The sequence below is a fragment of the Ixodes scapularis genome, unplaced genomic scaffold (assembly GCF_016920785.2).
Source record: "Ixodes scapularis isolate PalLabHiFi unplaced genomic scaffold, ASM1692078v2 PGA_scaffold44__24_contigs__length_19508400, whole genome shotgun sequence".
NCBI lineage: Eukaryota > Metazoa > Arthropoda > Arachnida > Ixodida > Ixodidae > Ixodes > Ixodes scapularis.
This window is the reverse complement of record NW_024609873.1, coordinates 4079627-4095538: the sequence shown is the minus strand read 5'-3', so window position 1 is coordinate 4095538 and position 15912 is coordinate 4079627. Positions and strand designations below refer to the sequence as shown.

The 15912-nt window shown below is 47.1% G+C and overlaps 1 protein-coding gene across 1 annotated transcript; it reads right to left on the bottom strand.

The window, feature by feature from the left end:
* Window positions 1-294: 294 nt before the first annotated feature.
* On the bottom strand, window positions 295-14491 carry LOC121837497 (retinal homeobox protein Rx1-like). Its single transcript, XM_042293093.1, has 6 exons — window positions 14324-14491; window positions 10432-10684; window positions 8845-8920; window positions 4256-4379; window positions 2110-2182; window positions 295-767 (listed from the first exon to the last, which is right to left on the bottom strand). Exons 1-6 carry the CDS (start codon window positions 14489-14491, stop codon window positions 295-297), a joined length of 1167 nt encoding a protein of 388 aa, XP_042149027.1.
* Between the last annotated feature and the right edge of the window lie 1421 nt (window positions 14492-15912).

Below are 15912 nucleotides of genomic sequence, written 5' to 3'. Positions count from 1 at the left end.
AGTGCATCTATTAACGCAGAAACGATACAATTCAATTTTTAAATCTCGACAAGGCCAATCGATCACTTTCAGGGCCATCCGCAAACAAGGACGATAGAAAAAAGACTGTTCCGACATCAAAAAGGTAATTCATACTGTATAGAATTCATCACGGATATATTGTCAGCAGTAGTTAGCAAGGGTGAAAGAAAAACAATTCGAGTTTCCTTTGAACCATCTCCCTCTTGAGCACACTGAGCACATCCCGGCATCACGGATCTGCTCATGCTACCAACGACAAGCCTTACGCACGGGCTAAGTGAAGAAGTCAAGTGGAGGGAGCGGAGACAGCGACGCGTCCTTGCCCTTGATAAGCAGGTGGGGCAGCGAACCCATCTGGTGCATGTCCCCATCCAGGAGCCCATTGGAGGTGCCCAGGGAGTTCTTCTTGCCGTCGGCGACGCCGTAAGACATAACTGACCGGTGCTGGGTCCCGTCGGGGGACGACGTGGCGCAAGGTCTCGTCTGCGACTGCAGCATCGAGTCCGGGCCCACGCCCTGTGCCGGAGGCAGCATCGGGCTGTAGAAGCTGCTGGGGTTTGCCGACATGTTGGAGCCGGTCCCGAACCCGGCTCCGTACGCTGGCCCCGCCGGCAATGAGGTCTGGAAGCCGAAGTCGTACGGGTTTCCGGAGCCGAACGCCCAGGAGTCCATGGTCGGGTTCAAGGGGGGTAGCGTCGGAGACGTGGACGGGTAAGGTGATGCTTTCTGTAAGTTCTGCGCTGCTGCTGTTGTTCATTGAGGGATGAAATTAAAAAAGGCGGTATTATCTCGGCAACTTTTTGATGCAGTAAGGCAGTCAAAGCAATGACCTCCGGAGTGCTCGCACAACCCTGACAGCCCCTCATAACTATGCAGAGTCACTCACATGTTCTCTTAATCACCACGAAAAGTTGTCCTCGACTAGGGCATACTAACACTCGAGTGCACAAAATCAACGATCCGTTTCTAGGCGCATGACAACCTAGTCCGCTTGTGTCATACAAGCATAATATAATGAAACAATACATGGTTCTAAAGAACTTAATTTTTCTTCCAATGCGACTGTGGTTTGAACCGCTGGCGTATAAACTCGTGCAGTCCATTATATTTAAAATAATTTCTTGCAGCTTTGAAGGTTGCTTTTTGAGAAATATCAAAGGCGTAATTAAACCCAGCTTTTTTTGTGATTTCTGTTTTTGTTGTTTTTTTTTGTTTTGAATCTTGGTATGTATATTTTTCATGCATATTTCAATACATTTTCTGCTTCTCAAAATTCTACTTTACTGCAGTCTAAGGGCACATAAATCAATTTGAGCCGAGCTTGTTCTAAACCAATGTTTTAAAAAATACTTTAAATTCCTGTACGAGGGGCATAACATTTTCTTTATTTTTGTATACGCTTGTATGAAAAATTAAAACAGTTTTTTTTGCTACAAATAAAAACGTTTACCTCTTTAAAACACTCGTATCATGAAAAGAAACTTGCAGCCAATGAGTACGACACGTAAACTAATATGCATGTATCGGTACTTGTGTTCCAACACGTCAATTCTGCCGTTCTAATAATGTCAGTGAATGTAACAAACGGAATGAGAGCGGCGGGGAAGTCTTTCAGTCGGCCCATCTCCAGCGCGGGCTTCCCACCCCCCAAAACACCTCGGCGCCCTTTGAGCCTCAAACCGAGCAGAGCGGCCAAAGGACGACCGAAGGCAGCGAGCTCGTGTTGCAGGCCAGGCACCGGAAATAGTCGCCCTGATGTTCTCGTCAGTGACTATGGACGATTAAGAGCAGGGCCGCGGTCCGCCGCCATGTCTCTGCTCGTGGTAGCAAGCACGATCAATTGCAACTTGCAAGCCTCCCGAATCTACGTTCACGCGCACGCTGCACATGTTTGCACCCGTGAAGCAGCCGTCGGGGTCACTCTCACGCCGTGATCGGGGCCAACGTTAGTGGGTCAAAATCGGGGCGCCATGCTTGCCATTGTTGACACAGTATTATATTTATCGGGCCAGCGATGTAAGAGCAAAAACACACCGAAATCCGGCGACAGAATCCGCGCCAGGGCGGCGTCGTATCGAGACAACCTACCGGTCTGCAGGAAGTTGGTCTTCCTTGGGGGTTCACGCTTCCTCCATTTCGCGCGTCGGTTCTGGAACCACACCTGCGGGGGCAAGGATGGAAAGACGGAACTCGTCTCAAGCGCACAAAGCACATGCAGGCCATGCACGGCCAAACAAAGTGTGGTGCGGCGGTTTGCTAGCAATGCCCACTGCCGGCTGGCCAGGCTAACGTCCAGAGCTGTAAATAAAGCATTATTTCCTAGATGGCGACCACCTGCTCCGGCCCTTAACCGTTGAAGTGTACCTTTTAAAGGCCACAGAATCAAAGTATTCTTCAATATAACGATATTGAATCATGCACAGTTCGTAATAACTGATAATAATAAAAGTGCCAGGAGGCAAGCGGCTATAAGAAGAAATGTTTCTTCCACTTGTTCGCCATCTGGCCTCTTGGCAATGTTAGTGTTTCTTTTTAGCTATGCCGTACCAACCAGTACATGGTACCGGCGTGCGCTCGTGTTTCACTGTTGCCCGATGCACGTTCAACAGCCCAGGCTAGCAGTCGTACTGCATCGGCTAAAAGTCTCATCTACAGCTTGAACTATGCCCCCATACTCTGGCAGAGCAAACTCCCGTTGTCTAAACAACCAACAACTAATGTTAAGCGACTAGCCCAGGTGTATACCTACCCTTCTATAGTCAACTTGTTATATTAACTCGCAGCATCTTTCCGTTCAATTAATACTAAACGGCAGTGTTGTACACGTTCCTCAAAAAAAGGAACGACAGCTCGTTCCTCGTTCCTTCTGAATTTTGGAACGCGTTCCCGTTACAAGTTCCATCTGTGAGAAAGGAACGCGTTCCCGTTACAGTTAAAAAGATGAAACGTTTCGTTACATATACGTTACATTTGTATTTTTCTGAATACCATATTCGGTTAGATCAAGCAGTTTTTTTTATCTGTCCCATCTAATGGGAACCCAGACAACACCCGACATCCTCAGGACGTCCTCAAAAGGTACAAACGTCCTCACGGTTTTCAAGACATCCTCAGGATATCCTGAGAACGTCAGTCAATGGATCATCCTAGAAACGTCCTTCCAAGAACTTATTGAGGACGAAGGATACAAAGTTAGAGGTAATATATACGTCCTCAATTTGATTGCGTTTTTAAAAAAATAAATGAATGAAATGGCGGTAGTATACACAGTTCATGTTTACTGCTTAACTAAATTTCACATTCAAATTATTACATGTAGTTGTGTAAGTTTAGGACATCTTTTAAATGTAGTTTTAATCAAACAATTCTTTAATAAAACCCGGATGCACTACAATTATTATTACTTTTGTATTATGGCAGTATTTCGAAATTCAGTTCCATTGGCTACATTCAATCTAGGTGGCGCAAGCTATCGCCTACTACAAGGCGTACCGTGATTGCAATTATCCACCCATCCGAGAGACACAAGCAAGCTAAGCCAAGCCAGGACAGAAACAGAAACAGCCTCGAGGTTGAGCCGTTGAGGATGGCTTGATGGGCTTGATAATGTGGATGCTTGGGCTAGTTAGTAATTCTTGCTTGGATGGCTTGGATGCTTGGATGGAACAGTGCGGATACAGTCACACTCACAGGCACACAGGAAGGAAACACACTCGCAGCGCTGACTAACAACTCAGTGATAAATTTCTCCTTCCTCAAATCGTCATCTTCTTCTCCCTCGCCGTTAATGAGAACATTTAAAATTTTTAAACACCAGAAACTAAATAGCCACACAATATAATCCTAAAAAAAGTAAACAAAACGTGAAGGAGTTAAAAGCAATATCTTCGTGATGAAATAGCTTTTATACTTTTAAAATTTCCCTCGTAAAAATAGTATAAAAATGACCCCACTAAACGAAAAAAGGAACGCCGTTCCTCGTTCCGTTCCAGCAAAAATGTAACGAGTTCCCGTTCCAGTTCCACCGATGTGAAATGGAACGGTGGCGTTCCTTCGTTCCTCCTAAAAGGAACGCGTTCCAGGAACGCCGTTCCTTGGAACGCCGTTCCGTCCAACACTGCTAAACGGTATCGCCCTCATCTCTTTTTCTCGAGGCCACGAGTGGGCGTTCTAAAGATGGAAAAAAGAACAGCATGTGCAAGTGTATGGATATCTGTAGCGGCCATTCCCTCACCTGTACCCTAGATTCGCTTAGGTTCAGCCGAAGTGCCAGGTCTTCCCTGGCGAAGACGTCGGGATACGGTGCTCTCTGGAACGCCCTCTCCAGCTCGTCCAACTGGAAGGCCGTGAACGTTGTCCTGCGCGAGTTAACAGCGCCTTTCTGACAATGTGCTCCGAACGAACCAATAGGTTTGTACATTCTGGTGCCGCTATTTTCGTGGCCAGACCTGCCCTCCGCTATGAAAAAACCGGTCCCAATGCTCGTACATCATACAAAATATATGGTGTTCGCTACAAACATCATGACAGGGTCATCTGCGGGCACGTCTGAAGCATGTTTCTTCAGCGTGTCTGCTTCATACATATTTCGAATATTTTTGCAGACCTTTTTTGCGTTATTAATATGAGACAAACCCATCATACAAGGAACACTTTCGGCAGTGTCTGCAGACCGTCTTTTGTATGATACATTAGCAGTCTGACCGTGGCTTCAATGACCAGGAGAGTCGACCGCCGCCATCTTCGTTTAATAAACCCCACTTTGTCTAGGTTCCTGTTCAATACGCGGTCAGTCTCACGGACGCGGTGTCGAAGCGAATTGAAGAGCATCCATTCTCGACAAAACTTTTACTTTGGCACGCATAAGAATAAAATCTGAAGCAGATAATGACGGAAGTAACAGAAAGGGAACGGACAAGCACGAACTTCCAAGTAGCAACAAGATTTATTGGGCCAGTATAATATGCGCCAAATAAACAGTTGGAAGTCTGCGCTCCGTGTGTCGTACTCGTTTCTACCTCTGTCCTCGTCCTTTACGCAGTTCATTTATTTCTACTAATATGCGTGCTTTGAATTATATCGGTAGCGGCGCCAGTTGGGAAACCTGTGTACGTTCTCTACCTTTTTTCTTGTCGCCTTTATGTCTGAAAGATACTGTCGGCACTCCCGTCTTGGCTTTGAAAATGGAAGGTTAAATTTGCTTCAGAGCAGGGTGCCAGTCATCCACGATACGAACCACTTTCCGCCTCGTTGTAGAGACGCGATTTTGTAGATTCACTAAGACTGCTAACTGGGGTGTCTCCCGCTTACATCTCGTTGTAATCTGCGACGAGGTGTTTCGGTGGCACCGTGTACCGGGCGCTCTGCTTTGACTGAACGGGTAGGATTCGAGCACACGACGCGCTACGTAGTCGCACGAAGTGCTTGTTGGCTCTCAGTTTTGCCGATTTTTTTAACGGTTTATTTTTTGAAGAAGAGTGTAGGACGTTTTTCGGGAATGATTTTTCTAGTAAATTCAAGCGCCCCCGAGCCGCTTTTTTGTGTGACAACCTTTATTATGTTCTAAAAGAAGCCTGGAGCTTCACGTAACAGCCTGCGCGGCGTGCGTGACGGACATTCACGACGTCTCAGGTTCTTGTTCCGTTAAACCTGTGAAGGCTCCTGTGGAAGACGTTTCGCAGCCATCGGAGTGTAGGAAGTCTTCCATTTCTACAGCGTGCGCGCGCACTGTTGAGTGACCTGGTGCGGCCCACTTCTTTTAGCTACATTGAGCTTGCCGATACCGACGCTTCCGTTTAAGCGTGATTCGACTGTTGCTGACGAGAATTTGTACGGCATCGTGCGAACCAAGTTTACTAAGTGATTGTTGTTATTTTACCGTGGCGCTTTCTCCCTCCCGCACCGGATGAGGGGAAAAGGAGTTTGCCACATCGCGAGTTCTGCTGGAAGGAAGAGCAGAAATCTACAGAACTTCTTTAATTGTCGGTCGCGGCCCGAAAAATTAATACGATTGATTACTTTGTTTTATCAAACATTTTGACAGTATATGATTACACTAATAAAATCACTCATTCAAAAGCGCACCACACATTTTACGGAAATATTTGGGTTTGTCGAAATGAAACGAACATATGGTCGCAATGCACAGTGAATGTATAACTTTCTTCTCTTTTTTTTTTTTTGGTGGGGGGGGGGGGGGAGGGGCGTTTAAGTGTTATCAACTTATAGATCTAACTGATCTCAATCGCGATGGGGGTTTCGCACCTTTCTGGCTAAACGGGTGAGTAATAAACAACTCCGCAAATTAGCCACCTCTTCATTTAGCTGTATACTTCGAGAAATTGTCTGTTTGCTGGTTATCAAAATTTAAAAAATAAACTAATTATAATCTTGAAATAAGAGATCAGCAGTGGAACGAACAGGATACATGAATTTTCTTTTTCATTGAAGTTTATACTACACACATTTTTCAGTTTGCCTTAATTTCTTTCATTCGATGATACATTCATTCCTCAGTTTAATTTCGTTTACATATTAATAAGAATACTTTGTGTTCATTGTTGCAGGTGTTGTACTGGGGTAAAGCGATGAATATCCAGCATTTAGTGCTGGGGTAGAGGACAGTACACCACAATCACAGCGCGCTTCGTCACTTTAGCACCAAAAGTGTCTGTTAGCACAACAATTCGTGTCACGCCTTCAAGCTCTGATAAAATGTGCGACCCCAAATATTACCTCACGAAATAAACACAACGCTAAAAAGGGTTTTGCAGAGTAAACCCAAGAAACACATGAACCAAGCTGACGAGCCAAAGAATTTGCGCCGTCCGCCTCGTCTTTCCTATCCGCTACGTCACAAACAATGATGATGATAGCTAGAGAAGCGCCCCCTCTAGTTCGCGCACGCCGCCAACAATAGGAACCGAAATGCGTGCCACCGCATTGCCAGCTAATTTCTAAATATTCAGGTGTACCACTTTTGGTACATATGTAGTTCAGTCCCAGGTTGGAGTACAACAAACGTGGTAGAAATTGCGAGCTAGAAACATACTTTTCGAGTAAGGCTCGTCAAAAGGGAATGGAGAAGACCAGCCATCTGTGTTAAGTCTATATTTTGAACTCTTCCTGTTCACGTTCCAACCTATGAAAAGTACGGCGAAACAGCCCGAGTACACACTTCATCTCGCTAGCCCGTTTTATCCATCCGCGCGATAAAGTCCGTCTGCTATGGTAAGCGTCACCGTAGCCACGAAGCTCTTCTTTTTGCAGGAACGCGCGAACGCAGCGTCTGAAGCCAGCGACGGCAGACGCCATCTTCCAAATGTCGTGTGCGAGGCCTGGTGCACGCTCGGGCCTGAGATTATAAATCGAGGCAACTGTATTATAATAAAGTTTCTCGGAGTGAAGGGCAGCGAGGCGAGAGGTAATCGCGCACAGCGTGGTCTGTTTGAAAGCCACATACGTTTGCAAGTACTGCCTCTGGGCGTCGCCATTTTGCTGCTGCGTGGGTAGATCGTCTGATAGTCAAGCGTTGCTGAGGCCATGGCTACGCCTCAGCAATGCTTGACTATCAAACAATCTACCCACACCAGCAGCAAGATGGCGGCGCCCAGAGGCCGTAATTGCAAACGTCTATAGTTTGGAGTCCAAGCTAGTGTTGCCTCGTTGGTAGCAGATGGCGTTCGGAAAATGGCGCGGCTGTGGCTTGCTTCAGACGCTGCTTTTGCGTGTGCGTTTATTGATATTCGGTGACCATAGCAGACGTACTTTATTGCGTGGAAGAAGACGGAGGTGTGGCCACATCAGGTGCGTTCTTGGGCTTTCCGTGGTGCTTTTCGATGGGCGGAACGTGAACAAAAAGAGTTCGAAATAAGGACTTCACACAGATGCCTGATTTCCTCTGGCGCTTAATATTTTGACGAACCTTACACGAAAAGCATGCCTTTCTCAGGCATCTGAGGGCTGGTTTTTCCCCCTGAAAAAGGGTTAAAGTATCAAACTGCCCAACTTTGTATGTCTCATGAAGTGCAGCATTTCAGCTCCACCAAGGCAGCCGCTTGAGAAAAACCTAACTAGGCCCAAGTTTGGCATTTCTAGTAGTATAAATTGGGCTAATAAAGTATTGCTCTATGGCCTTACTTAGGCCCAAATTACTTTTTTTTTCTTAACCCTAGCTAGATAGAGAAATGCGGAAATCTAACACTTCTATAAATCACCACAAAAAAAAGGCCACAGATGAAATAAAGCTGGCAGGTCACAATTGAACAACCAGCATTGAAAACTAATTCTGACATTTACTTGGGAATTGAAGCCCAAATGTTCCAGAAGGCAACCGAATGACCGAGCAGTGAAGCCAAACTTTGCCTCTTGTTTGTCAGTTTAGGACCTCCATGCGCGAACCGAACACGCAGCACTGAAGCCTAGTTCTGCTTCATAAGTGAGGTCCAAAGAAGCCTGTTGACCACCGATCAACCAGGCAGCGAAGTCTGGCACTTGTTTGACGGGCCAAGATAAGCAGACTCTGGCAAGATCAAGTTTGGTTATACCTCTTCGGGCTTTCGGGGCCCTAAATTGTCAGAAAAAATCCGAATCTGGGGCCAAAGAACGGAGCTACTGTGAAGACCCCATTTCAACCAGCGACCGAAATAAAGCACCTTTTGTCGTCCCCAGGAATCTTCGCCGCTCGTTTACGAAAAAATGTCCTTGCGTTTGCAACCGCAAAATTTTCTTTTTCTGCACTCTCATCGCAACAAACATATTTTTTACGCTGAAAGTTGACTGAGTATCCCCATTTAAACAACACATGAAGATAAATGTTTGTACCTTGTTTTCTTCTTCTTCGCTGTCTTGTCTCCGTCAGATGTCGACGACTTTTCAGGCGTCTTCGTCTTCTGGGGCTCTATAAAAAAAATATTCACGGTGATGAAAAAAAAAAAGCGTAAACATATTTCGAGTATCTGACAAATACCCTGATATTGTGTGACCATGACTTTGAACAACCCTTAATTTACGAAATGACTATTTACAGCTAACCTTGCACATTCACAACGCAAACCATCATGTCCACACACAGAAAAAAAAATTTTATAGACCCCGACAGAATAAAAACGGCATGGCGTGTCTTTTGGACGCCCTGCCTCCAGCTTGCGCTCCGTGCCTTCCATCGTTCTTTGACTGCACGCGCGCGCTCAAGGTGCCCGAGACGTCGAAGCATTGTCGAAGGTAGGAAGCTCGGACTGGAGGCGGGACAATGAAAACCCCTTGCTGCCGTTCTAATTTTGTCAGGGACTATAGACCTTTGCATCGCTTATCGCCCAGGCTACAAATGCCGAGTCACTGGACTCTGGACGCATGCACAGCATCTGACCTATCACACAGCAGAGAAACAGCGCATGCTCAGAAGTCGTTCCACAGCCAAGCAGACAAATATGGCAGCACGCAGAAGGCGATTTTCGCGAAGGTCTATAGGTTTTAAATAATCACAACCAGAGGCAAATAAGTGGCAGCACTTACCACTTAACAAATTTAAAGGGTGTCACGTCTAGCATCGAGATATACATGGAGATGTTGGGGCTGCCATATATTCGTGATTCAGCTTTTCCTTCGTACATGGATTTCGTTTAATCCATTCGTATTATGCATTTATGCAATGACACACTACAAAAAGACCACCGAGCAGAAAGCCTACCCTTGAGTTATATTCGCCGAAATCACATCGCTGTGCAAAGACAACGCCAAGGATAAGAAATTAAAAAAAAAATGCGAACAGTTCCTATTATTTTTCACTTGGCCTGACCAACTAACGATTGGTCATTAAGCCTTCCGGCTATAGTCTGGGGGCCATGAGTAGCAAGCGGAGTCATGTGACACGTCACGTGACCACGTGACGTCAGTCACATCACGTCGTCACGTGGTCTCGGATGTGCGCTCCACCATATCCCACATCCCATAATATCTCATAATACCACAAGTAAAAAAGATCTGAAAATTAAGTGTTATCGCTGGCCTTTATAATTGTAAGTCGTACGAGACAATCGCATATCTTATACGAGTATCACACGAATAAAAAACACAAAATATTGCAAGCTGTAGTGCGCCACAGGTGTGTAATCAAAATATTGCTAGTTATGAAAACTAATTCGAGACACAGGCAAAGTATGGCAGACGACCCTGGCCAAACATTGGCGTCACCTGTCCGCTCTTCATAAAGAAAAAATAGGTATGATATATGGTTCATTCATTCGGTATCTTGGGGTATGGTTCGCATGGGTCCTATAGCGTTTTAGTAGGATGATATAGGGCAGCAGTGCGTGCAACGCAGTCTGTCACACTCCAACGCCCATGTGGGAACCAGCCTTCCGGTCAGCCGGCACCGTCCACACGAACGGGTATTCGAATGTCGAGAGTCACCTTCTTTCCTGGTCAAGCCGGGGTCTCCGCCGACGACGGTGGCCGTGGGTGTCATCCCCATCGACTGATGCTGGCCGGTACCGCCGGACATACTGGGCAGCGGTCCCCCCATGTCGCGCACTCGGAGTCCGAGGCAGGGAGACATGGTCACCAGACCCGACAGCATGCCGCTTCCTTGGCCCATCCCGCCGGTGCCCATGGGGTCCAAGGGCGACACGTTGGTCGCAGGCACGTAGTCTGCCGGGCCGCACAGCTGCCGCGCGAAGGGGGAATACGTCGCAGTAAGTAATCGAACCGCAACGAACTGCGATAAAATGTAATGGTTGCACGCGATCGACTCCTTCGACGCAATATGGACACGTCTGGATTTCAGCGACCACAAGCCATTGTGGAGATATGGTTTGGACTAGATCCTGCTAGACTTAAAGGCTTTACCGCCTTTTTCTTTTTTATCAGAGTGACATTACTGGTACCAGATTGAGTAGTAACCATTGACATTTTATCTACTGAGTCCAAGTTCAAATTACAATTCAATGTTGTTTTATGACTTTGAGAATATATGTAAACTGATTGGTTTACACTCATTATTTAATAGACGGATGATGAGTGATTTCATGTTTTTGCATAAGGTTGTGAATATGTTGTTGATTGTACTACATCGCTACTGAGCTGTGTACATTTACGTGTTCATCAATAGTCCATCATGTACGCTCGTTGTTTTATCTTTCAGTTTTATGCAACACTGATCCCATTACCAGTCTGCAACTGGTTGCTAACGTATTCGTATCTAACCTCAGGTAAATTTGATATTAATATTTTTGGATACGAACAAACATTTAGAAAGTTCTTTGACGTCTCTCTTCCATGGTGACATGTCAACACTTGTTCATGAGAGGCGAGTTCTTATTAATATGAGGTAGCGCTCCACTAAAATACGACCACGACAAAGTAGGCTGCGGTTGACAGCGGGAGCTGCTGCATTGTGGAAGGACATGATGAAGGAGGTTTGCCTTCAGTCAGTCTGCTGCGCTACAATGTTCGCAAGGGGTTCTGAGAACGGAACCTGGGTGGCGGCAGTGGGGAAACAAGGGAGCGTGTTGCCACAGCGCGACCACTTGGGTATTTCGTAACTGCGGCTGCCGGAAGGGTGTGCGTATGGGTGTGTGTGTATCTGTGGCCGGGGGTGGGGGGGGGGGGGGAGAGAGCGTCGCTGGACGGTCTGTGGACGTAGCGGGAACGATTGGTAGGAGAGGGCGCTCTCCCTGTGATAACGTGGGTTTTTCTGTACAGCGGCGGCTTACAAGCGGGAAGTGGGGAGGAGGGGTGGACGAAAGAGAGCCTTGCTGTAGTTGGCGTGTAAGTGTGATGGTGTGAGGAACGACGAGGAGAGGGAGAGCAGTGCTTCTGCTGTAGTGTGGGTTTTGCATTCGTACATGAACATTTTTTGCCGAGAATGGGCATTAACAGCTACCTCTGTAAAAGGCGTAGAGCTGTTTTGTGGCACTAAAGCAAATGAATGAGTGAAAGGAAGTTCGGTTATATTCATTAGGTAATAACAATTCCAAAGTTAATGTTTCTGTAATTAACCGCTAGTAATCGATTACTATCTCTTCTCAATGTCTGCGGTTGTTGAACTTCGCGAAAATTGGTTTTGCTGAAGAGATCCGTCAGTTTCTCTGGAGTCACTCAGTTAAGCCACAATGAATGTTAAATTGTGTTTTCTGTCGCTCGGAAGAACTAAGATATCGCAAGGGTCATCAGGTCAGCTTGCAAAGCAATCCTACTGAATGTTCTAGGTTATTTACTTTGGGGAGGGGGAGTTCTCACGACCCTATGTCTTTACGGCGTTGGCCACTTGATCCGGGCCTAAAAAGCAGCAGCAGACAACGGCACTGACGTCATCCAGCCACACTACCTACCCAAGAACGGCATCCAACAAAGATCGCCTTCCCCCCGTCAGCTAAGAGAGTATTCAACGCCACAGCTGACGTTTTCCAAAGACAACGGAGGGAAAGGACTTGTACGAACTTTGACATTTATATTGCTCTAATTCAACATTCTTTACACGTAGGACAACATAATATCAACAAAAACTAAAATTCTCATTTAACTTGTATACTTTTATTACAGTATTATTTCAAAAGAGAGTAACGTTGATTCATTATTTTCCGGTAACGTTTCAAAATAGGTTTAGGAAGCTGTTCTCAATTACCGCACCCACTTACGTTCCAGTGCGTTAACCTCAAGAGTAATCAGTGACTTTCTTCATTTAGGTGCCCAAGACTTCGTCGATCTTATCAAAAACGGTCCAGAGCGCTGCGAAAAAGCCACTGGTGTCCTTGCAAGTCACGCTAATCAGTGGAGCTGACGACCGTTTCCTCCGCAGTTATCGATGGGATATGTCTCGCCGGCCAGACACATGATGCATCCTGCTTCCCTTCGGGGATCTATTTTATTACTGTTCCTTGCGCTGGCCGGCGGCGTTACACCACGAAAACTCTGGTTTGGGTGTCCAAGAAAAGAGCCGCACCGAGAACACTTTTCCGCTCTAGTTCACGACGCCAACGGTGCATTTTCTAGGATAACATTCAAACGGGTCAAGATCTGTCTACTCAGAATGTTGCTGTAAGTGTTGAACAAGAAAAAAAAACTATCTATATGACCACTCGCTCCATGGCTCTAGAAAGACACGCCAGTGCGTCAACATTGAAAGCAGAGCGTTTCCGATTGCCGTTTCCAACCAAAAAAAAAAATGGTTTGAAATATGTAACTAAATTAAATATCCTCAAACTGATGCGTTGGTTTCAAATGACCCAACTTTCTTCAACCTTTCCAGCCCGGCACAACTTTCCTATCCACCTTAACTGCGGCAATGCAAGAAAAACTATATAGTCACCATACCACAAGCAACCAATCGAATCGCTCTCTTTCCGTGCTTCGCACAGAACGTCGCCTAACTCAAAGTAACTTTTTTTGTCGCAATGTGAGCGATCCGAGCGTATCAGGAGAATGCCACCTACCAAGTTCTGCACCTTTCTCCTTTTAACTTCATCAATAGTCGCCCTACGCAGCGCAGCCTAGTTCGCGTCCCCGTCGCCGCGAGCGCGTCTTGAAGCGTCTCGCAAGTTCACAACAAACACAATCTATAGCAGGCGCGACACCAAGATGCGCGCATCTGCCTCTTTACTGAGTGTACTCTGGTCAAGCCTAGGCGTGTTCGAGACTTGGGGCGCTTCGAGGCTCCACTGACGATGGCATAATGTGCGAGTCTTGTCGTTTATAGTCGCTGGCGAGACCAACGGGGAATTCCTTCAGTTACGCCTTCTCCAACGCCAGCTTTCTACCTTCGATAACGCTTTGGAGTCTCGTGCGTTTCGACATAGCCAGACACGCTGGAAGACAGCTAGCACGTCCTGGGCATGTAAAAGAGACGCCTTTCCGTTCTCATTCTGTAAGAGACTATACAGCCACTGAAGGAATGAGAAAGGACGAAAGGATGGATGTCTCTTTTGGATACCTCCAGCATGCGCGCCTTGCCCTCCGTAGTGCTTTGAATTCTTAGTGCACAATCGAAGTCCGCGAAACGCCGCACTCAAAGCGGTAGGAAGCTCGCGCTAAAAGCGCGAAACCTGAAAGACCTCCCTATCGTTCTCATCTTGCCAATGACTACAGGTGGCATTGATCGGAATCCTGTACAAAACTTAGGCACTAAGTGCTACAGCGTTTGTTGGCGAAAAAAAACGCTTTTGGCCCCACGAGTGTACGTGCAGTGCAAGGCTGATCCACCAAGTGCTGAGCCGAAATTTGGAAGACAGCTCTCATTACACTAGAGGGGTCGGTGTGCGACCAATGGGCCGCAAGCGGCGCAACGGTGCTTTCTCCGGCTGCGTACCTGTTCCTGCGGTCCAGGCGACGAGCCCCCCTGCTGGTGCAGTCCCAGCATGACCTGGATGCTGTGGAAGTGTCCCCTGGAATCCTCCTCGGCCTGCTCGTCCGTCGGCATGTCGTGCATCGACGGATCCTGGAGCTGCTGCTGCTGCGCCTTAGAGCTCAGGTGCATCACGGCCACGCTCCTGTTCGCCGTCTGCAGTGAGGAACAAGATCACAGACGGATAAGCCGCAGTCATACTGCACATACATCAAACAAGAGACACGGCGTTTGCTGGCAGACATGATGATAGAAGCATCTGGAGTAGCTAAGGACAGTACCCAAGGAAACAAATTATGCTTCAGACAGTGTCTGCCGTGGCAGTTCAAACATCTAGAAAGTAGGGCATTAAACCAAGAAAGTCTACCAAATTGAAGGCACCTCCCGTTCAGCCGGCCCGGCCGACACCACCCGACCCGTTCCTAGCCGCCATGTTTGCTCGCAGGTGGCGCCCCCTGTAGGTCACTGGAATCGCGAATAATCTTTGACGGAAAATACACCTTTAAAACATTTACTATAGTCTTCCGCAGGTTAAGAGCAGCGCGACAAGTTTCTCCCCATAAAACCCTCCGCTTCCCACTTTAGCAGTGGAAACGTTAAAGAAAGGACGGGTGGAAAGGAAAACTTGGATGCAGGTTTGATCATTTTACCAAACGGCGGGAGCTTTGTAGGACCATTGTCAGCAAAAAGTGTTTTAAAACTAAATAAAATTTTATTCAACATTAGGATTGTTACAGTGGTCGTTCCGCAATTTCACCGCACGCCAACACAGTGTGGCGATGGTTCGTGGCCCTGCAGAGGTTGTCGGGCTGTCGTGGTTGTCGCTGTTTTCAATGTTCTTGGCGGTGCTGCCGCTTTCGAAGCTGAGTCACCACATCTGGGCTCTTCGGTCTCCTGATCGCTGCTCGGCATGCTGTTGTCGTTTCGCTGACGCAGCAGCGGCAGGACCTGTTGATCCCATTGAGCCTACCGTTCACGTGCTACCTCTGCGCGCCGTCGTTTTCGCTTCTGATTGTTAGGACCATAATATTGAGACGGGCGCCTGCATTTAGGTGGCATTGTGAGGTCGAGAGGCTAAATGGCGCGTGCGGAGAGAAAGGTTGGACTCTGTATAGAAACGGATTACGCCACACTGTTGTCTCTTTGTGACGCTGCGCGCGCGTCCCTTTAGCACCACGTGGATACAAAGCCTTTGCGCTGAATTTTAGGGGTTACCGAGAAACCATGAGAAGCGCTCTTTCCTGCCCTTTCCATTCCTCCTTCTCCCCAAACGCACTCTTTATGCACCACCTGTTTCTGCTCCTCTCGTTCCTGCGTGCTGGGTCCCTAGCGGAGTCAGCAGCGCACTCGGCTTCCACGCCGGTGACCGCGGCTCGATTCTCGACACTGGTTGCTGTTTATTTTCTAAATGATTCAGAGGCTACAGACTTACCAAACTACACATTTCGTGCATACGCGGCTCCTGAGGTTGGTTTGCCCTACTAAGCTGCTGCTACAAAACCGGCAATCATGGCAAGCTGGAAAGCTTTGTGGAAAGGCCTTGTCGTGCTAGA

Coding starts and splice junctions, on each gene's coding strand:
- LOC121837497 (XM_042293093.1), bottom strand. CDS start 14,491: ATGCACCTGAGCTCTAAGGCGCAGCAGCAGCAGCTCCAGGATCCGTCG. Junction 8,921..10,431: donor CGGCTTGACCAGGAAAGAAG/GTGACTCTCGAC, acceptor TTTTTTTTATAG/AGCCCCAGAAGACGAAGACG. Junction 4,380..8,844: donor GCGAAGAAGAAGAAAACAAG/GTACAAACATTT, acceptor TAACTCGCGCAG/GACAACGTTCACGGCCTTCC.